Here is a 24,469-nt window from a genome sequence, read left to right as displayed (position 1 = left end):
TTTAAGGTGAAGTTACCGATGCTCTTGAAAGGGGTGTAGCTCTGCCTCTGCCTCTGCCTCTGCCCTGCCCTGTTTCCTTTTGTTGTTTCCCTCCTGGATGCATTAAAATTAAAAGTTAGGGTGGGGACTGAGGTGGATTGGGCGGAAGCAATCTTTAGTAGAAAGGCACCCCCCCTCGCCTCCCTGCAATCAACCGATTTATGACTTGGAACACCTAGAAACAGACTCAGTTATCTGCTCTTGTTTTTCTCCATCGAGTCTGGTGGAAATGATGACATCCTGGAATATCCCTGCCTATGATATCACGACACTCATGCGTCCTCTGCCTGTTTGATTATAGGAAAAGTTAATAGGGTCGGAAGATAGTCACAGCCTTACAGGCTTTGCTGAATGTTGGTTTATCTTTTAGATTGTTACAATGCCTTGGATATCAAGTTTGGATAATAATTTCATGATAAAGTGATATCAGAAATCGATTTTAATATACTCATTGCTGAATAGATTGTGCTGAAAATTGGTTATCTTGTACATTGTTGATAACATACTGCACATTTTAAAAAATTAATTTTTTAGATGGACAATAATAATTTCATGATAAAATGATATTAAAATTAATTTGAGTTCTATTTTAATGTCACATCAACACAAGTAATAAAAATAAAAATAATATTATAAAATCTCACATCAAATAATTTAAAAAAATATTATGAAATTTCACATCCAATGAGTAAAAAGCATTTTACACGTATAAATATAGACATTAGACACTTTAATAAATTAACTTTTTGAAATGAGATAATAACTGTTATAACACAAGGAGATACCTTATTGTCTTTCTTGAAGAGCATATTTTAAAAGCCTAGATTCTCTCATCTATGCATGAGAGAACATAAACAAGTTAGTACATACTAAGTACTATAAAACACTAGAGAGATTAACAAAACAAAATGACTTGACTTTTTGCTCCTTCCCTTAGTTTTTCTTTATCAGTCAGCTGAATTTAGACTTAAAAAAAAAAAAAAAGATAAAAGCTTGGAAAGCCATGAAGGAGACAAATGTGTTTGGGTCAACGGTGAGGGAGGATAAGGTCTAAACTGTACTTGGCGTCGTAGCATGCGGGGCAATTTACTGCCGGGCGACCAAGGCAAGCTAATAGCTTTTAAGATTGACTGGTTAGTTATAGCATGCTATGACATATGTCCCATTGTGTTTGCTTAGCCTTCTCCAGTCAAATGCGAGTCAGTTTATTGTTGATTCTGATGGCGCCTGCGATACTTAGAAATGATTAGATATTTAGGTTACCGAACTTTTATGTCCTCGTATTAAAGTAATTTGTTAAATAAACCTTGTTACAACATTTTTTTATAATAATATTATCATCGATAACCAATTTCATAAAATTCTGATGCAGAGATTACACCAGAATATTAATTGTAGAACATACGACTCGTATCATTGCTTACCTGGAATGAGAAGTGCTTTCAAATCAGACTATTAGCTGGAAAGAGAGACTAACCAAAGAAAAATAACTTAAAAGAACATTAGATAATTTTGGCCATATGTCTCATAGGCCAATGGTTTTGAAAGAATCTGATTGTATTTAAATGGGGCAATGAAGGTAGGGGCGGAGCCGCTATGCCCACCGTCTCTGTGGATTCATGGTGTGGAAAATCTCAGCATGAAGTGGCAACCAATGCGAAAGCCAAATCCCACCAAGAAATTTCTCAAAGTAGGGAGAGTTTGATCAGGATCACTCCCTCCCTCATCCCATAATTGTTTGCGTGGCAATCACGTGATGGCTATCTCTCACCGGTTCCAACCACTCTGTCCCAACGTTTGGAAATAAGGGCAGAACAGCGACAAAGCGTGTGGTGTGGTAGGAAAGATGGGTTTGTCAAGTCTTGTGGTTTTTGAAAGCTCCCAATCCCATAACGGAAATTGGATTTTCCTTGTCCAAAGTTTTTATCTTTACATGGTATGTGCTAGAACATACCATTAGGTAAGCGGCCATTGGAAAAAATAAACATATGTTTGGGATAATTGCACAGCCCATGATTCTTTGTCGAGATTCTAAATCATTTTGTTGTTAATACTTTATACGAAAAAGAATTTAAAGATATTTTGAAATAACTCTAATTCCAAAATAACACTCGAACAATAAGTTAATATCAAAATATAACATCAATGGAATAATAGTAAAAAAGAGTTTCATCGTCAAAATGAAACACATCTTGCTTATATAAATATAATTGAAATAAAAGAGATCAAAATACCCTTTTGAGAGCTTGATCCAATAGACTCGTTAAATATATCAATTGATAACTCAGTTTGATGTTTTTAATTAAAACATTAATTAGATAAAAATTAAGAAATAAATTGATTTATCTATCTCTCAATCTTATTTAAAAGTTTAAAAGGTTAGTTGATTAATGTATGTCTTCAAAAAGCAAAAAATAAGCTATTATGAGGAAATAGTTGAAATCTTGATTCCCTAATGGCAAATTATTTTTGAGTGTGACAATGATATAATTCTGATGGGAATGTTGTAGTATTAATTACGTTATGATATTTAGGTTGGAGAAGAAACAAATGACCAGCCCTTTGCTTGTTGTGTGGGACTAAGGCTAGCCGGTACACTCCCACTAGGAAAGTCCAAAGACCTCAAGCTCCAAGGCCTCTTCTCCTCTAGTCTTCAAACTTCTCCCAATCCCCATTGTCCTCATACCAATAAGTGAGAGGTGATTGTGTGCCCACCTCACTCGACCCTTTTTTGACTTATTGTGTTTAATCACGTGTTTTTGGCTCCCTATGCTTTGTATTTGGATGCATGATTGCCATTTTTTTTGTTTTTAAACTGGCTACGAGTTAGTCCCATAGTTGTGATTGATTCGATGTTGACAATTCTCTCTGAAAGAAATGGGAGCAAAATTTCGTAAAAAAGGGATGGTTTTATCAGTTTTCACGTAACTAATTTCTCTTTGTATTGATAGTAAATAGACAAGGAAAGGGGCTTTGTGGTTGGATTAGACTGGGCTAGGGAAGTATGCTGTTGCCGAGCTAGGCGCCCGACGACGTCCTGGACCTGACCAGAGACTATTGAAGCGAGGCCAAGTTGACATAAGGATGGGTATTAATGTGTTTAAATTGAAATAATTGATTAAAATTGATTAGATTTGATAAATTCCGATAGATTTTTTTATTTTAATATTAATCGGTTAAGAGTGGCCATTTATTCAACTATGTTGATGGATTTTCGATGTTTCAAATTTAAAATTAAATTGATAAAAAATTAATAATTAATAATTTATTTTCGTTCAAATCAAAATAATTAACTAAATGGATCAAGATAAGTTGATTTTAATAATTTTTATTTTTTTATTATAATTTGATGAGATACGATTATTTTTTTAATGAAATTTAATTAATTCAATTTTAAAAATTTTAAAACTGAATTAATTAAATCGATTAAATGCACACTTTTAAATAAGAGCTCTTTTCGAGCAAATAAAAAATTTATAAATTTAAACATTTAATTTATTAATTAATGTATAATTCTCTACTTAAAAAGCATTACAAGAATACAATGAAAAACTTTTATTTGTGTCTAGGTTTGCAAACAAAACATTTATACATCAATATCATCCTGTATAGAAGAATACATCAATATCAAAACTGGAACACACATAAGCAGGGCAAAAGGATTATTTCATGGAGAATATATATATATATTGAAACTGGCAAAACACTAGGCAATGTGCATGGTTTGCCTCTGGAGGGCTAAGTCCTCCCTCCAATTGATTTTCTTGTGCCACCACATCCCCAAATCCAGCAGCCACCATGGTTGCCACCTCCTCCCCAACCCCAACCTCCACCTTGACCACCCCCTCCTCCTCCTCCTCCTGCACCGCCACCACTTCCGCCTCCACCCCCACCTCCTCCTCCACCATTCCCACCACCTCCCCCACCTCCTCCCCCTCCATTTCCTCCACCCCATCCATGACCTTTGCCATTTCCTCCTCCACCATTCCCACCACCTCCCCCACCTCCTCCCCCTCCATTTCCTCCACCCGATCCATGACCTTTGCCATTTCCTCCTCCTCCTCCTCCTCCTCCACCTCCCCCACCTCCTCCCCCTCCATTTCCTCCACCCCATCCATGACCTTTGCCATTTCCTCCTCCACCATTCCCACCACCTCCCCCACCTCCTCCCCCTCCATTTCCTCCACCCGATCCATGACCTTTGCCATTTCCTCCTCCTCCTCCTCCACCTCCCCCACCTTTACCACCACTACCACCCCCTTGCCCACCGCCATTGCCCTTTGGCTTTCTTTTCTTGTGTGGGTTACCTTTTCCTCCACCCCCTCTGCCATTTCCCCTTCCATTACCCTGGCCACTTCCTCCTCCTCCACCGCCACCACCACCACTACCGCCACCGCCACCTCCACCGCCACCATTTCCTCCTCCTTTCCCACCATTGTTCATATTACTATTGCTTTGGACTAAAATTTCTTCAGAAGAATTTGTGCCTTTGTCCTGTACATCCCTGATGAACATATGGTTCTCACTGGAAACCTTGGTGCTGGAACTAGAATTGAACCCAACAACCCCATTTTCTTGCTCGAAGTCATGCATTCCATCAACCGAACACGGGCTGATCAACGCCACTGCAAGTAGAAACACAAGTCCAAGTTCTCTTGCTTGTTCCATTTTTTGTCTCAACTTGAGAATGCAAGAATTCCCTCCCTCCAATCCTTTTTATACTCTTTGATTGTACTCGTAAAGAAACCAAACTGACAGCTAGAAACAGTCCCCACATGAGCAAACGACCAAGCAACATCTTCAAAAGGCTGCAAAAGTGAGACAAAGAGATGGGAAAATATCCCTTGAGGCGAAATATAATATGTCCCTACCCCCATTTTCCTGTGGCTAATGCACGCTTGAAGCAACACTAAATTATCCACTCTAAACACTCTGATCTGCTCGCTTACTCTTGTTTAATTATATGCTACGACTCAATATTCTATCTGACACAATAAGAAAGTTGTCTGTTTCCTTCGCAAGCAACTATGAACTTGAATTCCAACCAATGAAATGGTTATTTTAGTTCCCAAATAAGCACCAGAAGGAGGGACACAGACCAAACATGATGGGCCATAGTTAAACATTCCAATTCTGAATCTTTTGTAAATACCATTCAGTTGCTTTGGGGATATTGAAAAAGTGGGCCTCATTCATTAATATCAAATGCTATAATTTCAACTCTGTTAGCAACAACATGGGATCATCGAAGTGCATTTGCTTAAAATAATCATAGGCCCGCAGGCATAAAAAGTATTAATGTGAGTTGTGCTACTCTTAGCAAGAACATTTGCTAGTTTATTAGTGTCACCCACCTGATAAAGAAACTAGTGGCACATGCTAAGTTTCATAGTGGCCTAATTAGATTATGGCAAACCAGGAGACAGCTCACTTTCATATGCATGGCGAGTTTATATTATCTGCAAAATGAGAGATTTAGTTGAATATAAGCACTTAGGCAGCATTGGAAATAGACTTGCAGACCTAGCTTGAGCAATGCCCTAAACATATCCCATGTGAAGTAGGTGAGGAGGAGGATGCCTTTTGCTTGACGAATAAAATTTGAGGTAGGAGGGGGTGGTGGTGGCCATGTGGTTGAGATATCATGGAGAACTGGGGAATCCATTCCGATTTTAAGTCAAGTGGATGGGTGGTTGTAATTTTGAGGGTGTGTAACTGTAACTTGCTCGAGTGCAATCCAGATAAGGTCCCCCAAAGAATAATGTTTACAAACAGTAGACTTGTGCATGTCATCATTTCTCCATGTGACGGAAAAAATTCCCATTTTCTTCAAGCTATTCTTTATTCTTTGGCACTCCCTTTGCCAATTGCCGTGGCCCCTGGCCGAAACCATAGCTGAGGCAAGACTTTTGCATACGCATAATTGCAACATGGTGAAATCGTGGGGCTGATTCTAAACTTTCCTGTTGCAGCCTGGTAAAATTAGCTAGGACTTGTGTTGGCCTACAGGGGAAATCACGGGCTTGGCAGTTTTATTGAAAACGGAGGCATCTCAGTTGAAGCCCAATGGTGAGAGTTACCATTTGAAGCCCAAGCTTTATGAAATGATCAGATAAAGAGTCGAAACAGCTGAGGACTCTGAATCTCCCAGTATGCTGATATTTGTCTTTTTTGGCTAATGAAAAGCAATCTAACGTTCCACGTTTTCTATTGGGTAAAGTTGGAAAGATATTGGAATCATAGACTGGAAAGCACTCGTAATGCTGATAGTGGGATATTATAATAAAGTGAGTGATGAATTAAAGGGAAGAAAAACCCCTTTTATTTCTACTAATTTCTACATCTGTTACAGTAGGGATAATGATTTCCACACTACCAATATTTGAAGCTAAGACCAGAACTTCTAAAACATCCTTATCTTTTGTTTCTTTCATGTTATCAGCAACAAGTTGGATGTTGGACCAAAGGCTGACAGATACTAGTAATCAAAATCTGTAGCTGCACATGGTCCTTGATTCTTACACATCTGTTAGGTTATACAGATAGGTGAAGCCAAGCTTTTGGGCCCCTTGATGAATCTCCAGCACCCAATAAGTCGTGAAGTGTGAACAAGCTAGGCCTGCTCCTCAAGGTTCAGTTTCCATCTATATATATCATTAAGGTTACGATAACAATGAAATAGAACAGTTCCTATATAGAAATAAAATGAGATAAAAATATAATAAAATATTTATTATATAGTTTAATATAACAAATGAAATGAGATAAAAATTATTATTATAATTTATTGTAGTATTTAATTGATAACAATAATTTTGACATAAAAAAAAGAATAGAAAATAAAAAACAAAAATAGCCTTTATTACATATATAATTATTTATTTTTGTTTGATTTTTTAAATATTAATAATTTAATCTTTAATATTTTAAAATATTAATATTTTATTTAATTTAAATATTATTACGATTAATTTTTTATTTTATTTATTTTTTAAATATTAATAATTGTTAATTTATTTAAAATATTAATAATGGATAATTTCATTATTAGTATTTTATATAAAATTTAAATGTTATTATGCTCATTTATTTTATTTCTATATAGTAATAATTTATAATTTATTTTAAATATTAATAATTGATAATTTAAATATTAATATTTTATTTATAATTTAATATTAATATTTTATTAGAAGTTGGAATCAAGGAAGAGAAGGAGAAGAGAGAAAAAATGTATTTTATGCAAAAAATATTGCAATTTTTCAAACTTGTAAAGGGTTTTTGAGTTTATTTTTTAACCATGGAATAACTAATACTATGGAGGTAGTATTAACTATTCCTTAGTGTTAGAGGATTTTAAAGAACAGTATGGTATTAGCTATTTCTTAATTTTAGAGGATTTTAGAGAATAATCATGTCACAGTAATAACTATTTCTTGAGCTATTTCACAGCCAAATAAAGGAACTAAAGTTCCTTAGAAATAAAGGGGGAATGGCTCCCAACCAAATATGCTATAAAATCTTTATATATCTTGGTGAAAAAGGAGGATTTGAATTCAAACTCCTTAAATATGAAATTTCAATCTTTACAAATTCTGAATTAATTTTTATTTTTTTTACATGTGATTATAAAAATAGTGAATGTATTGAAAAGGATCAATAAAACTAACTATATAGTGATATACATATCATTCATACAAAATTAATGTTAAATAATCCAATAAGCTAACCTGATGTGATTTCTCGAGTTTGTTTTTCTTTGTATTTGCTGACTTAAACTCAATTTCAAAATCTTGAATCTCAAAATATTCTTTGAACTCAAGTATATCTCCATGTTTTTGATAGAGTGCTTGTCAACTAAGTTCAGTTCCCATGATGTAAGATTAAATTAACTTTGTGACTACTGCCTTGCTACCTGCATAGAAAATAGGGTTTGGTATATACTTTCAATTATATCTTCATTATCTTTTCGTCATCACTTTTTTGTTTGTATTTCAACTAGTCAAAAAATCTTCTTTAAAAATTTAAAGGCTTATGGTCTCTTCTCTCTCTCTCTCTCTCTCTATATATATATATATTAATTGCAAGCAAATTAAAAATCCAACAAGAAAAAAAATTAAAAAAAAAATTATGACTTATTGTAGTATTTAATTAATAATAATAACTTTGAAATAAAAAAGAATAAAAAATAAAAAAATAAAAGTACCTTTTATTATATATATGATTATTTACTTTTGTTTGATTTTTTAAATATTAATAATTTATAATTTAATTAAATATTAACAATAGATAATTTAAATATTAATATTTTATTTATAATTTAATCATTAATATTTTAAAATATCAATATTTTATTTAATTTAAAGATTATTATGATTAATTTTTATTTTATTTTATTTTTAAAATATTAATAATTGTTAATTTATTTAAAATATTAATAATTGATAATTTAATTATTAATATTTTATATATAATTTAAATGTTATTATGCTTATTTATTTTTAATTTATTTTATTTTTAAATGGTAGTAATTTATAATTTATTTTAAATATTAATAATTGATAATTGAATTTTTCAAAAAAAATTGATAATTGAAATATTTTATAATTTAGTATTAATATTTTATTAAAAGTTGGAATCAAGGGAAAGGAGGAGGAGAGAGAAAAAATATTTTATACAAACAAGATTGTAATTTTTCAAACTTGTAAGGGGTATTTTGGTTTTTATTATTTTTTGAGTTTATTTTTCAACTATGAAATAATTAATACCGGAGAGAGGATGGCATTAACTATTCCTTCGTCTTAAAAGATTTAAAAGAATAACATGATATTAGCTATTTCTTAATTTTAAAAAATTTTAGAAGATAATCAATCCACAGGAATAACTATTCCTTGAGGGATTTCATAGCCAAATAAAGGAACAAAAGTTCCTTAAGAATAAAGGGAGAATGGCTTCCAACCAAATATGCTATAAAATCTTTATATATTTTCGTGAAAAAAGAAGATTTGAATTCAAACTCCTTAAATATAAAATCTCAATTTTTACAAATTTTAAATTAATTTTTTATTTTTTTACACGTGATTATAAAAATAGTGAATGTATTGAAAAGGATCAATAAAACTAACTATATAGTGATATATATATCATTCATACAAAATTAATGTTTAATAATCCAATAAGCTAACCTGATGTGATTTCTCGAGTTTGTTTTTCTTTGCATTTGCTGACTTAAACTCAATTTCAAAATCTTGAATCTCAAAATATTCTTTGAACTCAAGTATATGTCCATGTTTTTGATAGAGTGCTTGTCAACTAAGTTCAGTTCCCATGATGTAAGATTAAATTAACTTTGTAACTACTACCTTACTACCTGCATAGAAAATAGGGTTTGGTATATACTTTCAACTATATCTTCATTATCTTTTCGTCATCACTTTTTTGTTTGTATTTCAGCTAGTCAAAAAACTTTCTTTAAAAATTTAAAGGCTTATGGTCTCTTCTCTCTCTCTCTCTATATATATATATTAATTGCAAGCAAATTAAAAATCCAACAAGAAAAAAAATAAGAAAAAGAGGGGATGAAAAGATAATATATATATACACACATCACTTGTTTGAATACGTCCTTATATTCCAGCTCGCATGCTTAGAGATAATGTTAATAATGGTAACTAGGTATAAGAAGGAATTTCAGCAGTATTTATCCAAAAGGTCTTTACCAACTTTTGTGTCATAATGTTTTACCTTTAACTGCAAGGATAGAGGTGATGTATGGATTGACTAAGAAACCAATCTCAAATAAATGTTAGGGAAAAGAATGTTGGGAGAAACAATCGATTAAGAATGGCAGCCCAAGTAATCAATCTATGAACAATGATCAATAAATAAATTGGAAAAAGAAAAAAGAAAATTGGAAATGATGGGTTTGTTAATTTATTTATTTATATAAATTTTAGCATATGAGTAGAGTAATTGTTATTGATTGAATATACATTAGAATCAACAAATCATGTTCACATGTTTTAATTATGTTATGTAAATTTTAAATATTAACAATTATACAGATAAATATGAATAAAATACGATTAATTAATAGTGTCTGAATTTTGAATACATATGTTTTATTAATATTGTGTATGAGAGTATTTCAAGTTTAATGTTCTATTCTTTGGAACTTTCTAATGGACTAACTCTTAATATAGAGATAATATATGTAGAGACTCCCAATTGAAAAACCTGTTTACTGTAAGTCTATTTCGGAAACAAGCAACCCTGGTTCCACTCCTTTCTCCCTTACGAAGAAGTAATGAAAAGGAAAAGGGCGAGACACTAGACTGGGTGCCAGAGAATTTGCTGACTTTTGAGCTCCATGGAGGGCTAACTTGCTTGCTAGTTTGAAATTAGAAGACTTGGTTTATTAGGAGCCTGTACCTTGTTGCTGTGGGTGCCAGAGAATTTGGTGTCTTTTGAGCTCCATGGAGGGCTAGCTAGCTAGCTTGCTAGTTTGGAATTAGGAGACTTGGTTCATTAGGAGCTTATACCTTGTTGTTGTGAAAAAGTCACCGAGCATGATCTCAAATTGAATATCAAGCAATGTATTTTAAAGACTCAAAGATTATGGCAAGGAAAATGTAGGCCTGGACTAGCCCAGAGGTAAGGCCAACCAAGCAAGAGTTTTAAATCTCAAATTTAGATAGATTTTATAATAATAATAATAATAATAATAATATATAACAATTAAGATAATTAATAAATATTTACCTATTCACTCATGTCTAATCAATATTTATTTTCTCTAACTTCTACATTCTTATTAATTCTGAACTAATTATCTTATTTTTTATTAAAAATATATAAAAGTAAAAAATAATTAATAAAATTATATATTCTCTCATTTATTTAATTATATATTTAATAAATCTTAATTTTTTATCACTTGTCAAATTCTACAATATTGTTAATTCTCAATTATTTTCTTATTTCAAATCAATTAACAGTAATATGTATTTAATGATCTCCAATAGTTATTTTTTCTTGTTTATTTTTTTTATTTTTAATCAATTAACGGTAACATATATTTAATAATTTTTTATAGTTATTTTATTTTTTATAGATAAAATCAATTTTTTAAAAATTTATAATACCCACTGTTGAATTTTTCTTCCCTCATTTGCTCTTTCTTTCTTTTAATTTTAATTTTTTTTCAAAAAATATATAAAAAGTCTGTTATGCTGTTATGTTCATAAAGTCGTGAGTCTTATTTACAATTTGTAATAACCATTCAACAATTAGATGGTATTATTTTAATTTTTATAGATTTTTTTACTTTAATTTGGAGTTTGTATTATATTGTTATATTGTTTTTATTTTATATGATAATTAATTTATTTGAATTAAAAATTTTGATTGTTAATTTTATATTAACTATTTAAAAATATAAAATAATTATAATAATTAAATAATTTTGATACTTCTTAATAAATATTTAAATATATCAGATTAAAAATATAAATTTGATTATTCAAAGTTTAAATTTTTTTAATTTTAATATAAAAATTTATTTAAATATTTAACGTTATTGAGCCGCCCCTTATGTAGGCTACCAACCCTCTTTAAATACATGCAGTGGTGTGCTACAAGAAAAGGAGGGAGTTGTAAGATGGAGAAATCCCAAAGGCCAAAAAGCTTATCTTGAAATCTGACACGTTTCCACGTTATCGAATAGTTCCTCTATTTGCCTGTACCTTTCAAAGACATCAATTATTGAAAAAAAAAAAAAACCCAGTATTTTGAATAGAAAATAGGTTACATCAATGATGATGGGAGCATTATGCAATCAAGAAAAGAGGGTTGACATCTCCATGTAGGAGAAGATAAATACTGCTGGCATTAGCATAATTCATATATATATGTGAGGTCAGATTGATCGTATGGATGAAGTAAGAGCCATAATAGCCGTGAACCCTGGAGCAAGTAAACTTGTAGAATTTAAAAAATTTTGGTTTCAATCACTCACATTCAAGTCTTTGATTTTATGGTTTATGTTTTGAAAATTTCTTGCCAACATGTTTTGTTCAGAAGTAAATTTAATGTCGGCCTGCATAATCAGACCACGTCGTTATCAAGGGATACTGATCAGATCGACACAAGTGTCGCTGTCTCCTTCACACACATGATGATCATATATACTTGTTAGCGATGAAGACAATGTTTGATGTGAATGTCTTACCGTCCTCGCTTTTCTCATTGATAATTTAATTAATGAATTAGTTGGTAAGAGTCCCTGGATGGGTAAAACTAGCCAGTTAGATCAAGCAAAGTAATCGAAATCCATGGATGGTTTCGTCAGGTTTTTTGAAACTCTTGAAGATTGGGAACTCGGTGTCACAGTTAGGGAACTTGGTCAAATCCTGATGGTGTGGTCAGACACGCAAGCCCCTGGATGGCTTTAGTTATGTTCTTCCTCAGATGCTTGAAAAGGGGCATTTTAAGACATAAAAATGCTTAAACTGAAACAAGATAATCATCAAATATTAGTATTGTGTTATGGTCATCGTTCAGCCACAAGTTTTTGGCCAAAAGGGGGGCAAAGCTAACGCAGGACTTACGATGTCAAGCTCATTTTATTGAATTATATGTATTTACCTGATTACCAAAACGATCAGATATTTTACCCTGGAACTGAAGTGCAGATCACGATCATCATCACCAATTTTTATGATAAATGATTTTCTCCCTCATTGGCACCACAATCTTTGCCGTGCCACTACCGTTCACAAGAGGATGCCAATTTCCACTTAGTCCTATCAAAGTAATGAACTTTCTTAATCAGGCACACACACCAAAGAAACCTTTGCAATAAGCCAATTGATATTTCAGGAAATTTTGCCCCCCTTCGTCATCCCTTCATGTCAATACCATAATGGGACGCATGCAATATTGGACAAAAAGAGAAGCGCAGACATCCACACCAAAATTAGTCTATAGCTTTTGGAAAAGCCCGACCAAAATGGGTTTACTCAAACATGTAATTCAGTCACCTAATGAAGCTAGAGTAACATCCAAAAGTTAGGAACACAAGATTGTGGTTGTCAAGTTCAAGGCAGTGTTGCTTTCTCGTCTCCATTTTTACAATGAATTTCGATTCAATATGGTACCTGAAAGTGTCCCCCAAAAAAGGTTTCCAGCCATTATCAACTTGGGATTTCGGAAGAGCAAGCAAAATGTATATCAGTTACGACAAAAGATTCAAAAATGTTTAAGCAAAACTGTCCCAATGGGACAGCCTGAATCAGATAGAATGACGAGTTTTGGCTTTGTAGAAAGACAAATGTCAGAGGCAAGCAGAACATACAGGCACGTGCTTCGAATTTGGACGGCAGATGTCCAGGCTGACCCCATTTCCAACAGGAGCTTAACTGCTTAAGCACACAATAAATTTTGATTGGAGAAGAAACAAAAACAAATCGATATTTCCCCATTTCCTGAAAGCTTGATTTCTTCCTGGAGGAAGGCAACAAAAGCTGGATTTGTCTTGTTAGGGATACTTAAAATAAGCTAAAATATACTTCACCCACCTAACCCCCCGATCTCCCAACCAACCTGAAAGTTTATCACTAATAATCCTTATGACCATGCTGATGCTTCAAGACTAACAACCGGCCACCGCCTTTCTTTTACTGCAGAATGAATCAGGCTTTTCCAGATATCTAGAGTCGATATTTCACCCAATAGAAAAAACAAATGTTAAAACATGAAACATATGAAATATAACCCAAGATATGCGCACTCTTCTAATTCCTTTGTTCTTCCCTTGTAGTTGTTGAAGAAAACAAAAGATGAATATTCATATACATATGTTAACTTACAAAATCAGCACAAGAATCCATCTTGTTCATGATAATATATTTGGGATTTTGATTTTAATATGGTTTTATTCCTTTTTCCGAGCCGTTGAGATTTGTTCATAAGCAATTTTATGCAGGCCAAAAGTCTGTTGTGACCCTACTGATTTTACTTCAACTCCGAAGGGGGGTTTCGGTCACTGAATCAGCCTACACATATCATTTATAAATCATGTCAAATTGACAGGCAACAGATAATAATATATATATAATAAATTGTTTGACTTGCTTGTCAGGGTGTACATGTTTCTTTGTGAAACATATTCATCCGTGGGTTCATTCTCTGCATTAGCAAGTTGGTGAGAGTTTTTAATTGAGATTTATAATTGTGGTTGGTGGATTGTGACGATAACATGGCAAACCCTCATTGCATGTATAATCCTCAGGCTTTACTTTTAATTGGAGTACTAAAAATCCCATGGTCTCATTAAAGTAAAAACAAATATGGACTCATTTATTTTTGTAAAACTACAAAAATTCAAAGTCGGCTTATTAATTTATTCATATTTAAAGGTATTTTTATAATTTTATTAGACAAAAAAGTCAATTTTTTTTTAAGATGATCAAATGTTATTCATAGAGCATGTTAATTAAAAAAAAAGATATTCACAGTATGTTAAATTGAAAAAAATCATAGAACATCATGTGACAAAAGTAAAATCTTCAAAACGTATAAGTGAAGATTATCCAATTTTAATTTATGTCGTTTGAATATAAATATAATCAAACAAATTTGCAAATATTAGAAAAGACCAATTTGCATATATTTATTCCTCTCCAATTTTTTGGAATTGTTTATGATAGCTTTTCGAGGGAACGAATGATCATTTTTTTAATAGGAATTTCATTACCCCAAGTTCGTTCTCCTTTCCTCGCAAATTATTATTATTATGATGCAAATCTTAGGAGCAGACAGTGTTTAGGTAAGTTAATGATTAAACTTTAATTAAGCTTCTGACTTTTGGATTATAGTAAATTAGTCTTCCAGGGGGACCATCTTTTTGTCTCTAGAGCCGTGAGCTCATTAACCCTGTGTTTATTTTTCTTTTCCAAGTCTTAATTTGGGAAGAAAAGCTTTGAATAATATTACATCCTGTTTTCAAATAATCAATATTATTTTAAAATTTAAAATCACAAATTAATAATTTAATCAAGTTAGTAATTAATTATTCAATCAATCTTACTTCATTGCAAATTTCTTAATTAATGCAATGAAATTTAAAAAAAAAAGACAAATTCTTAATTAATTCAATTTTACCTTGCTTGTTGACCTATGCCTTGAAGTTTAGTAGTTAATTAATTCAATTAATCCTACTTCAAAATTATGGTTCATTCCCCCCTCCCCTCCCCATGTCCTCTCACTCTGGTAAGGATTAGAGAGACTGATTAATGATTAGTGCATATATTCCTCAAGTTTTTTTAATTTGTCATCTTAATCTCTTATGAATAAAGAGGGGCAGTTGCTAACTTGCCATAAAATGAGAAAAAAAAAATATGAAACTTTTTGTATTCTTAAACATTAACTTTGATTTTAGTGTAATGTGTGTGGTTGGGAAACACATTCATAATTCAATGGATTTGCTTGAAGCCGTTAAAAGATTGAGTTAGGACCTCTTAGAGGGTATGGTGGAGTCACCTACAATTATTTGGGTAGTTGCCTTCACTAAATAACTAAGATTCTTGTGTTCCAAGAAAAAAAAAAAAAGATTATGGTACAAGTTTGGAGTTTGGACCTATATTTTGGTATTAGTTGTCTCATTATAATTAAGTATTTTTAGCTAGTAATATAATGATTGAAAGAAATTAATATATACTATCATGATCAAATAATAAATGTATAATTCAAATGCCAACCTCACTACTATCTGATTACACTTTTATATTAGTCCAAACCTTACTACTAAAGAGGACAAAAAGGAAAGAAGAAATGTCAATTGTAATTTCTTGAACAAGCATGAAAACTATGGTCAAAAAAGAAATGAAAAAAAAATGTAAATATGTATGATCTCTGACAAGTTTGCATATAAAAGATTAGATAAAGATTTAAATTTATTTCATGAGAGAAAGATTGGGTTTTTTTTTATTAAAAAAAGGCATGAATCATTTCATTATCAATGATTAGAAAAAGTGAATTCAGAGATCTGACTAACGAATAACAATATGTAGACTTGATTGAAATTAAACACGATAACTTATAATAATATAAACCCAATTGAAACTAATCAACATCATGACAAGCTTCAACAATACAAAATTTACAAATCTCGACAAGATAAACAAAAAATTGTCCATACAAAATCCAACCCTAATTTAGTCTTGACTTGTCAATGGTTTGAATCCCGAAGTGTTAAGTCCTTTCATGTGTGTCAAAGTTTCCGGCCATCTCGTAAGCCCCTTTTCCTAGACACCGCCATTGACGCCATTGTTGTCCTCTCTCGAAAAGAATTCTGAACATATTTATTGCCACACAATTGATATCGTCTCAGCTTAGCTTTCTCACGTATATGGTTTTTTTTTTTCTTTCCTTCTAAGCACTAGAGCCAAATAATTTTCCTTTATAGCACGTGTGTTTCACGAAATAGATAAAAATAAAATAGAATAGTTATTATGTGGGAATAGAATGAGATGGGCATAGAATAGAATAGGTATTATATAGTTTGGTATGATAAATGGAATAGAACAGGAATAATTATTATGACGTCTTACAGTGTTTGGTTGGTAAAAATAACTTTGGAATAAGAAAAGAATAAAAATAAAAAGACAAAAATACCCTTTATTATATAATGATTATTTTATTTTTATTTTTTAAAATATTAATATTTTATTTAAAATCTAATCATTAATATTACAAAATACTAATATTTTATTTATAATTAAAATGTTATAATGATTATTTATTTTTAAACATTAATAATGTATAATTTATTTAAAATATTAAAATTTGATAGTTTAAATATTAATATTTTATTTATACTTTAATCATTAATATTAAATGTTATTGTGATTATTTATTTTTATTTTATTTTATCTTTTAAATATTAATAATTTATATTTTTAAATATTAATAGTTGATTATTTAAGTATTAATATTTTATTTGTAATTTAATCATTAATATTATAAAATACTACTATTTTATTTATAATTTAAATGTTATTATGATTATTTGTTTTTATTTTATTTTTTAAATATTAATAATTTATAATTGATTGAAAATATTAATAATTGGTAATTTAATTTATAATTTAAATATTATTATGATTAAAATATTATTACTTTTAATTAATTTTTAAATTCAAAATATTTTATAATATATAATTAATAACTTAACCTTTTTATTATAATAAGATTTATTTTTCTCTATTTGCATTTTTCATTTTTTAATTTAAATTTCACTTAATAATTTAAAAATTAATATTTTAAAATACTAATTTTTTATTTATAATTTAAATATGTTATAATTAAAATATAAAAATATTAATATTTGTATATTTTAATTTAAAATATTAATTTTATAAATTTAAATTTGTAATTTTAAAAAATAAATAATGATATTTTAGTTCAAAATGTATAAATTTTATTCCCATAGGTGTGGAATAGCTAATACCATGGGGATGGTGGTATTAGCTATTTCAAACTTTTACCTAATTTTAAAGAATAGACATTCCTTTTGGAATGACTATTCCTTCCCCAAGAGCAAACCAAACAAGGAGATAAAATTTTGTAAGGAATAGAGGGGGAATGGCTTAGCCATTTCACCTACCAAACATGACCTTAATTCATTAATGGGATTTGTTCAGATTCGAAAAGGGTTTTTTGACTATAGAGTTTTGACATTGAGAAAAATGAAAGCTGACCGCAAAAAGCAAGTGCCATTTTCGTCCCCTATATGAATTTGACGTTCCTTACCTTTTCTCCTAGTTAGCCCTAGAGGGTTCCTACTCCATTGCACGTGTTCAATCAATATTAATTAGACTTTTATTACTTTTTCAATTGGAAAAGTTCAGTTTACTAGTAAATTCGAATTAGTATACGAGTCAACAATATTTATATCAATTCTTGAATATTCTATATATCCATAATTTCATTTTCTTAATATACTACTTTAGGTTAGAGTTTTGAAATGTAATCATTTTTGTTACCACTCATTGCATATTATGAAAAAGTTTGGCTATTTTTTGTTTTTGTTGGATCATCCAAAAAGAAAAGAAGAAGAAGAAGAAGCTGTACCCAAAAATCGAGCACAAAATTAGGTAGTATGGTGTAATTTCGTGAGCAAATAGGTAACAAAGGGATTGGTTGGGTTGGTTCATTTTCAAATTGTAGGGTACCCTATTGCCTTAAGTTTATGTTGGCCAAAAATGTACTTCGTTGACACTTCAAATTTGGTTGCACACTGTAGTCAAATATCAATTCTATTCCTAAATGATAAATAATAGGAATTACAAATTAATTTGTGTATTTTACATGGAATGTAATAAATTCATCCAGAAATTAAAAAATAAAACAAGCTAAAAAAATGAACCCCGTTCAGTTAGAAATAGAAACTAAGAGTTGAGACTAGTCTCTTTGTCTGCTCAAATTTCTTCTTTTTTTTTTTATAAAAAATTTATTTTAAGTTTTTTTCATCTTCTACTATTTTTGAAAAGGAAATGATGCTTGTTCTATTATTATTATTTTTATTTTTATATTTAGAACACGAAATAGTATTTTAATTATTTTTAAATAAAAAAATATACATCAATCATTGAATCAGATATTTAAATATTATTATATTATTAAATTTATAAAAATTTTCTACATCAACGTATCAACTTGGCCAATTTGGTAAAATAATTTTCAACTAATTAGTGCCCTGAGGAAACCGCAAACGAAAAATTGACAAGCAACTTTTGGAACTTACATTATTTAATTAGTATATAGTTTGATTCAGTTTTTTGTCCAGTTTCCACACCAGCCACAGACCCAAAGTTGGTTTTTAATACTAGAACAGCTGTCGGAAACGACCGGTAGTTGCAGGAGCATGGTTGAACCATGAGTGCATGAAAAAATGGATCCCCATTGAATCTCACAGATCCCAAAAAGCTTTGACTTCGTCCCTCTTTTGAGCTTTTGCTTGATGAGGACGGATCGAAAAGCTTGTAAGGCCCAGGAATTACATGTTTCTTTCTTTGACTAGGTGTTGGGGGGATGGAAAAGCTACCCCTGTTTGCTCAGAATTGAAGAAGCTGCAGGGTGTTTAACAAAATGTGTTCAGTGCTCGATGTTAACCGATGTTGTTGTACATTTTCCCTTAATTTTTTGACAAGAAAAGTATTTTGTTACACTGTAATAGGTATATATCCTTTTTGTCTTTTTACGTCTGCAAGACGAAAATATAATTTGTTTATGTGAACAAAGATTCATAACCATTTTACTTGCACAAATCAGTAAATCCTGGAGGCCTGATCAGCTGCTTCGACCAAGAAGTAGGTGATTTTCTTGGGATTCCCGAATCTGGGTCAATTACCAAAGACAGGATTCCTAAGGAAGCTCTCAGAGCTACTGGTGCATTCATTCTTTTTCCAAAAGAAATTGAATCAGAAAAAAAAAAAAAAGGGAAAAATAACTGCAGCAGTTCCAAGGATTTTCAGTTGAGGTGAGAGGTTGTAGTTGGGGATTTTGACTGCAAACAGAACTGATAAACAAAACGTCGTCTATCCATTTCTTAATTATATGGCGGACCGAATTAGCCCTTTCCAATCCCTGGCTGCTGATTCCTGATAGGCCGGCTTCTCAATGCTGGTTGAAACCCCCGAAAGCGATTCCACCCAGGGTTTTCTAAAAGTACAAGCTTGTGAAAAGTGGCAACATTTCATTCAAGTTCCTTCCAAGGCCATGGTGGTGGTGGTGGTCCATTTCACACCCCCTCCCCTCCCTCCCAATCCTTTTCAGGATTAAGTCAGATAAGTTTGGGAAAACGATTCCATCTGATAATGATGCTGCTTTCCTGCTTTGGGGGTTTCTGTAAATCATGCTAATTATACCCTTTGGAAAGTGGCCTCCCTAATTGATATAATCTACATGTCACTTTGCCATATAAAAACTAATACAGTTTGAAGATTCTGGTCGAGGAACAGAATGAAAAAACACAATGACGTTGGAGTGATGCTAAAACACGCAATCTTTATCCATTATCTTAGAATTTAAGTATAATTATTTTGAGTAGATTCTAAAATCAATCTTTAATTAGACATTTTCATGAAAATATCTAAAGGGAATAATAAATGGTGAGATGAAACCGTCAACGGTTCCAATGTCTGAAGCAGATAGCGATGCAGAAGAACAGGGTCGGTCCTGCATCAAAATCTCTCACCTTTCAATGCTGATGATGAAAAACAAATAAAAAACAAAAATTCAAATAAGGGTCATTCACTTTAATTGAAAGCCTCAAATGATTTTTTATTAAGCATGAACGGCATGGCAGATTTCTAAACTTCTTATATATATATATATATATATTTTTTTTTTTTTTTGGTTAAACATGATTAGGAAATAAAGCAGAGAATGATTGAGAGTAGGTAAGTGTTACTAAATATTGCAACAGTAAAAAATTTATTAATAATGATAATTGAGACAAATCGAGTGACATTTTTCCTATAATTCAAGACCCCATCGTATATTCATATATATGAAAAAAAATAAAGTAATCGTAACTAAAATAGAAAATTTTCTTTGGCAAACAAAGATGGGTTCTCTCTACATTTATGTGAAAAAAAAAATTGTTTAATTTTTCAACTTGCACAACCTTAATTTGCATCTTCTTCATCTGAACGTGAGATTAAATGATTGGATCAAAGGTCCCTTCAAGAATTTTTTATTAACAGTTTAGATATTTTTCGTTTTGGTTGGATTTAATGACAATTAAATTTTCCTTGCTTAGTGCGCAACAAAGCTGAAACCGTGTAAGACTAGTTCTCTTGGCCTTGGATGATATTTGAATGACCTTTTCCACCAAAGAAGTTAAGCAGTCCCCATTCTCTCCATCATCAATGGTTGAACGTTCCCATTTAATTTTGCCTCTAAAATACAAAAATATCATAAGATATTTATATAAAATCCTTTTCTACATTGACATATGACAAATAGTGACAGCAATTGGCCCCTTATCTCCAAAAATAGGAAATGTAACCAGTTATTTTATAAGAGTTTTTAGGTCAATGCATGTACTCAAAGAGCTAGTGCAGACTACAACGGTGGGGTGAAATGCAAGGGATCAATGATGGAGAATTATTACATTAATTAACCTTTGTAATTAATTAGATGCTCTTAAATATAACCATATGTTTAATTAGGCTTTTTTACACTTAATTTCAACTTATAGAATTGTTTTGAAGATCCTGATGATGGGATTTGGATAAGATTTGCTTGAGGTATTAGTCATTAGTTTGGGTTGAAATTTAATTTAGAAAGGACATTCAATTTAATGAAACCATTAATCTCTTTTTTGTTGATAAGATCATGCAAACCTAATTTAGGTTAATTAATTGCAATTAAATACACAACTTTTTGGGCCATTTTGTTCTTAATAAGGCATAACCCCACGAGAATTAAATATTGTGTTCATGAGAATTTCTAAACGTTTAAGCAAGCAATCCCCCCTCTAAGGTTAAAAGCGACAAATTAGGTCTCTCTCAATTCTTCTTCGTTGTTTTCTTTTCCTCTTTTTACTCTAATTTCATCATCTTGCAGTCCTACCTTTTTACTTATTTTCAACATATAAATAAAATAAGGTACGAATTATTTTTTTTTATAAAAAAAATAAGGAAGGAAATAGATGGGCAAATTGACAAAAAAATTATTTATTGGTTGGAAAATAAACATAGATAAATAGTATCACAAGTTGTGCACTTTTTTTCCTACAGGGGTTTTGGCCAAAAACCTGTATAAAAAGCCCCATAATATCTGACAAGAAACTAGCAACATTCAAAGAGTTGCAGATTTTGTATAGATATCGATCATGTCTGTAAAACAAGCCATGGATTCCCTGATACAAACCATGGAACCATTGCCCATGGCCCTTCTTTTTGTTATCCCTTTGTTACTCCTCCTAGGCCTCATCTCTCGACTTCGGAGAAAACCATTTCCTCCAGGGCCTAAAGGGTTGCCACTTATCGGTAACATGATGATGATGGACCAGTTAACTCACCGTGGACTTGCGAGGCTTGCTCAGAAATATGGCGGCATATTTCACCTCAAGATGGGGTTCTTGCACATGGTTGCTATATCCAATCCTGAAATGGCTCGCCAGGTTCTCCAGGTTCAAGATAACATTTTTTCGAACAGGCCAGCCACCATAGCCATCAGTTATCTTACGTATGACAGGGCGGATATGGCTTTTGCTCATTACGGACCTTTCTGGAGACAGATGCGCAAGCTCTGCGTGATGAAGCTTTTCAGCAGGAAAAGAGCTGAATCATGGGAGTCCGTTAGAGACGAAGTGGAGACTCTCATTAAAGCTGTTTCAGCCAACACTGGGAAGGCAATCAATGTGGGTGAGTTGATCTTTAACCTCACAAAGAACATTACTTACAGGGCAGCGTTCGGTTGTAGCTCGCAAGAAGGGCAAGAGGAGTTCATCAAGATCTTGCAGGAGTTCTCCAAGCTTTTTGGTGCTTTCAATATTGCGGATTTCATTCCTTGGCTCGGTTGGGCTGATCCTCAAGGACTCAACACCAGGCTGGAGAACGCTCGTCATGCATTGGACAAGTTCATTGACACCATCATCGACGATCACATTCAGAAGAGGAAGCGAAACGACGGCTGTGATGAAGGTGACACCGACATGGTCGATGATTTACTTGCTTTCTACAGTGAAGAAGCCAAAGTAAACGAATCAGAGGATCTTCAAAATTCCATCAAATTCACCAGGGACAACATCAAAGCCATTATCATGGTATGTTCCTCTCTTCACATAGACTTCAATTCCACTGTACCATCAAAACATGGCAACGTTCCATTTTCTTTTCTCGATCGTTTCAGGATTCGAACTTGAATGCAAAATTTTCTTTTTTTTTTTTTTTGAAGAAACAAGAACCATCTGCATTTATGTTGATATTGATATTTATCTAAAATCAATTGATGGATTTGGACTTATACGGTTATGAGCTGTATACCTACCATTTCCACGTCCCTACAAAATAAAGTTCATAATAAATAGGAAAGATAGTGAAAATAATCTATCAACAAATAAAGTTTTTTGTGCTCTTTTCATACACTAAATATATATATATATATATAAATCTTGATTTTTTTGCGCCATTTAAATGTTTATAATTAGGATAAAAAATAGGACTTGCGTAATTTCCATCAATTTATAGATAAATTTCAGACTCCAACAAATTTAGATATTGACATTTATTTATTGGCAAATTTTCGCTTAATTTTGTTCTAATGTTTGTATTCGCGAATTTTGTTTGCAGGACGTGATGTTCGGAGGGACGGAGACGGTGGCATCAGCGATCGAGTGGGCGTTGACGGAGCTGATGAGAAGCCCGGAGGATCTGAAGCGAGTCCAACAGGAGCTGGCGGATGTGGTGGGTCTGGACCGCCAAGTTGAAGAATCCGATTTCGACAAACTCACCTTCCTAAAGTGCACCTTGAAAGAAACCCTCCGGCTGCACCCGCCGATCCCGCTGCTCCTCCACGAAACAGCCGAGGATGCCGTGGTAGCAGGCTACCAAATCCCCGCCAAGTCGCGCGTGATGATCAACGCCTGGGCCATCGGCAGAGACAAAAACTCGTGGGAAGATCCCGACACTTTCAAGCCGTCCAGGTTCTTGAAAGAAGGCGTCCCGGACTTCAAAGGCAGCAACTTCGAGTTCATCCCGTTCGGGTCGGGTCGAAGGTCTTGTCCGGGCATGCAACTCGGGTTATATGCGCTCGACTTGGCAGTAGCTCATATGCTTCACTGTTTTACGTGGGAATTGCCTGATGGGATGAAACCGAGCGAGCTTGACATGAGTGATGTGTTCGGACTCACCGCACCCCGGGCGACTCGACTTATTGCCATCCCAAAGAAACGCCTGCTCTGTCCACTCTTTTGAAACGAAAAGAAAAAAATCGAACCATTCGAGTCTTTGCAGCTTATGCAAAAGAAGAAAACAGGGGAATGAAGAAGAAGGTGACAAAGGGTGAGTTTACAATTACAAGTGGGATTTTTGGTTCTTTTTTCTTATATAAATATATATATATATACAGCATGGGAAAAAGGCATGCAGGTCTTCAAAAGCAAATAACTGAAGAAGTAAAACGAAAAGAAGTAAATGAGAGAAATAGGACTCTCTCTTTCCATCGTTGGTAAGATCATTCTGTTCATTTGAATTGTGTTAAAACTTTGTTCTTCTGTTTTTTTTTCTTATTTTACAACATTTAATAAAGATTGTGAAAGAACATTTCATTTAGATCAAAGCAAAAGAAAAAGAAAAATAATGTTTCCTACTATTTGTACCAATGGACAAAGTGTATTCTACTTCTGATCTTTCACTCT

At 32.3% G+C, this 24,469-nt stretch overlaps 1 protein-coding gene across 1 annotated transcript; it reads left to right on the top strand.

Annotated features, from left to right (window-relative positions):
• The first annotated feature begins 21,837 nt into the window (after window positions 1–21,837).
• LOC18610818 (cytochrome P450 84A1-like) lies at window positions 21,838–24,469 on the top strand. Its single transcript, XM_088805840.1, has 2 exons — window positions 21,838–22,876; window positions 23,403–24,469. The coding sequence occupies exons 1-2, from the start codon at window positions 21,941–21,943 to the stop codon at window positions 24,024–24,026; spliced, it is 1,560 nt and encodes a 519-aa protein (XP_088661966.1). The 5' UTR covers window positions 21,838–21,940; the 3' UTR covers window positions 24,027–24,469.

The sequence above is a fragment of the Theobroma cacao genome, chromosome 1, assembly GCF_053813885.1.
Source record: "Theobroma cacao isolate CCN51 chromosome 1, ASM5381388v1, whole genome shotgun sequence".
NCBI classification, from domain to species: domain Eukaryota; kingdom Viridiplantae; phylum Streptophyta; class Magnoliopsida; order Malvales; family Malvaceae; genus Theobroma; species Theobroma cacao.
Note: the sequence above shows the minus strand (reverse complement) of the source record. Positions and strands in the feature narration are given on the sequence as shown.

Excerpts from the sequence above, each read along its gene's own strand:
- LOC18610818 (XM_088805840.1), top strand. The coding sequence starts at position 21,941 with ATGTCTGTAAAACAAGCCATGGATTCCCTGATACAAACCATGGAACCA. Across the intron at positions 22,877-23,402 it reads ACATCAAAGCCATTATCATG|GACGTGATGTTCGGAGGGAC; the intron begins GTATGTTCCTCT and ends TTTTGTTTGCAG.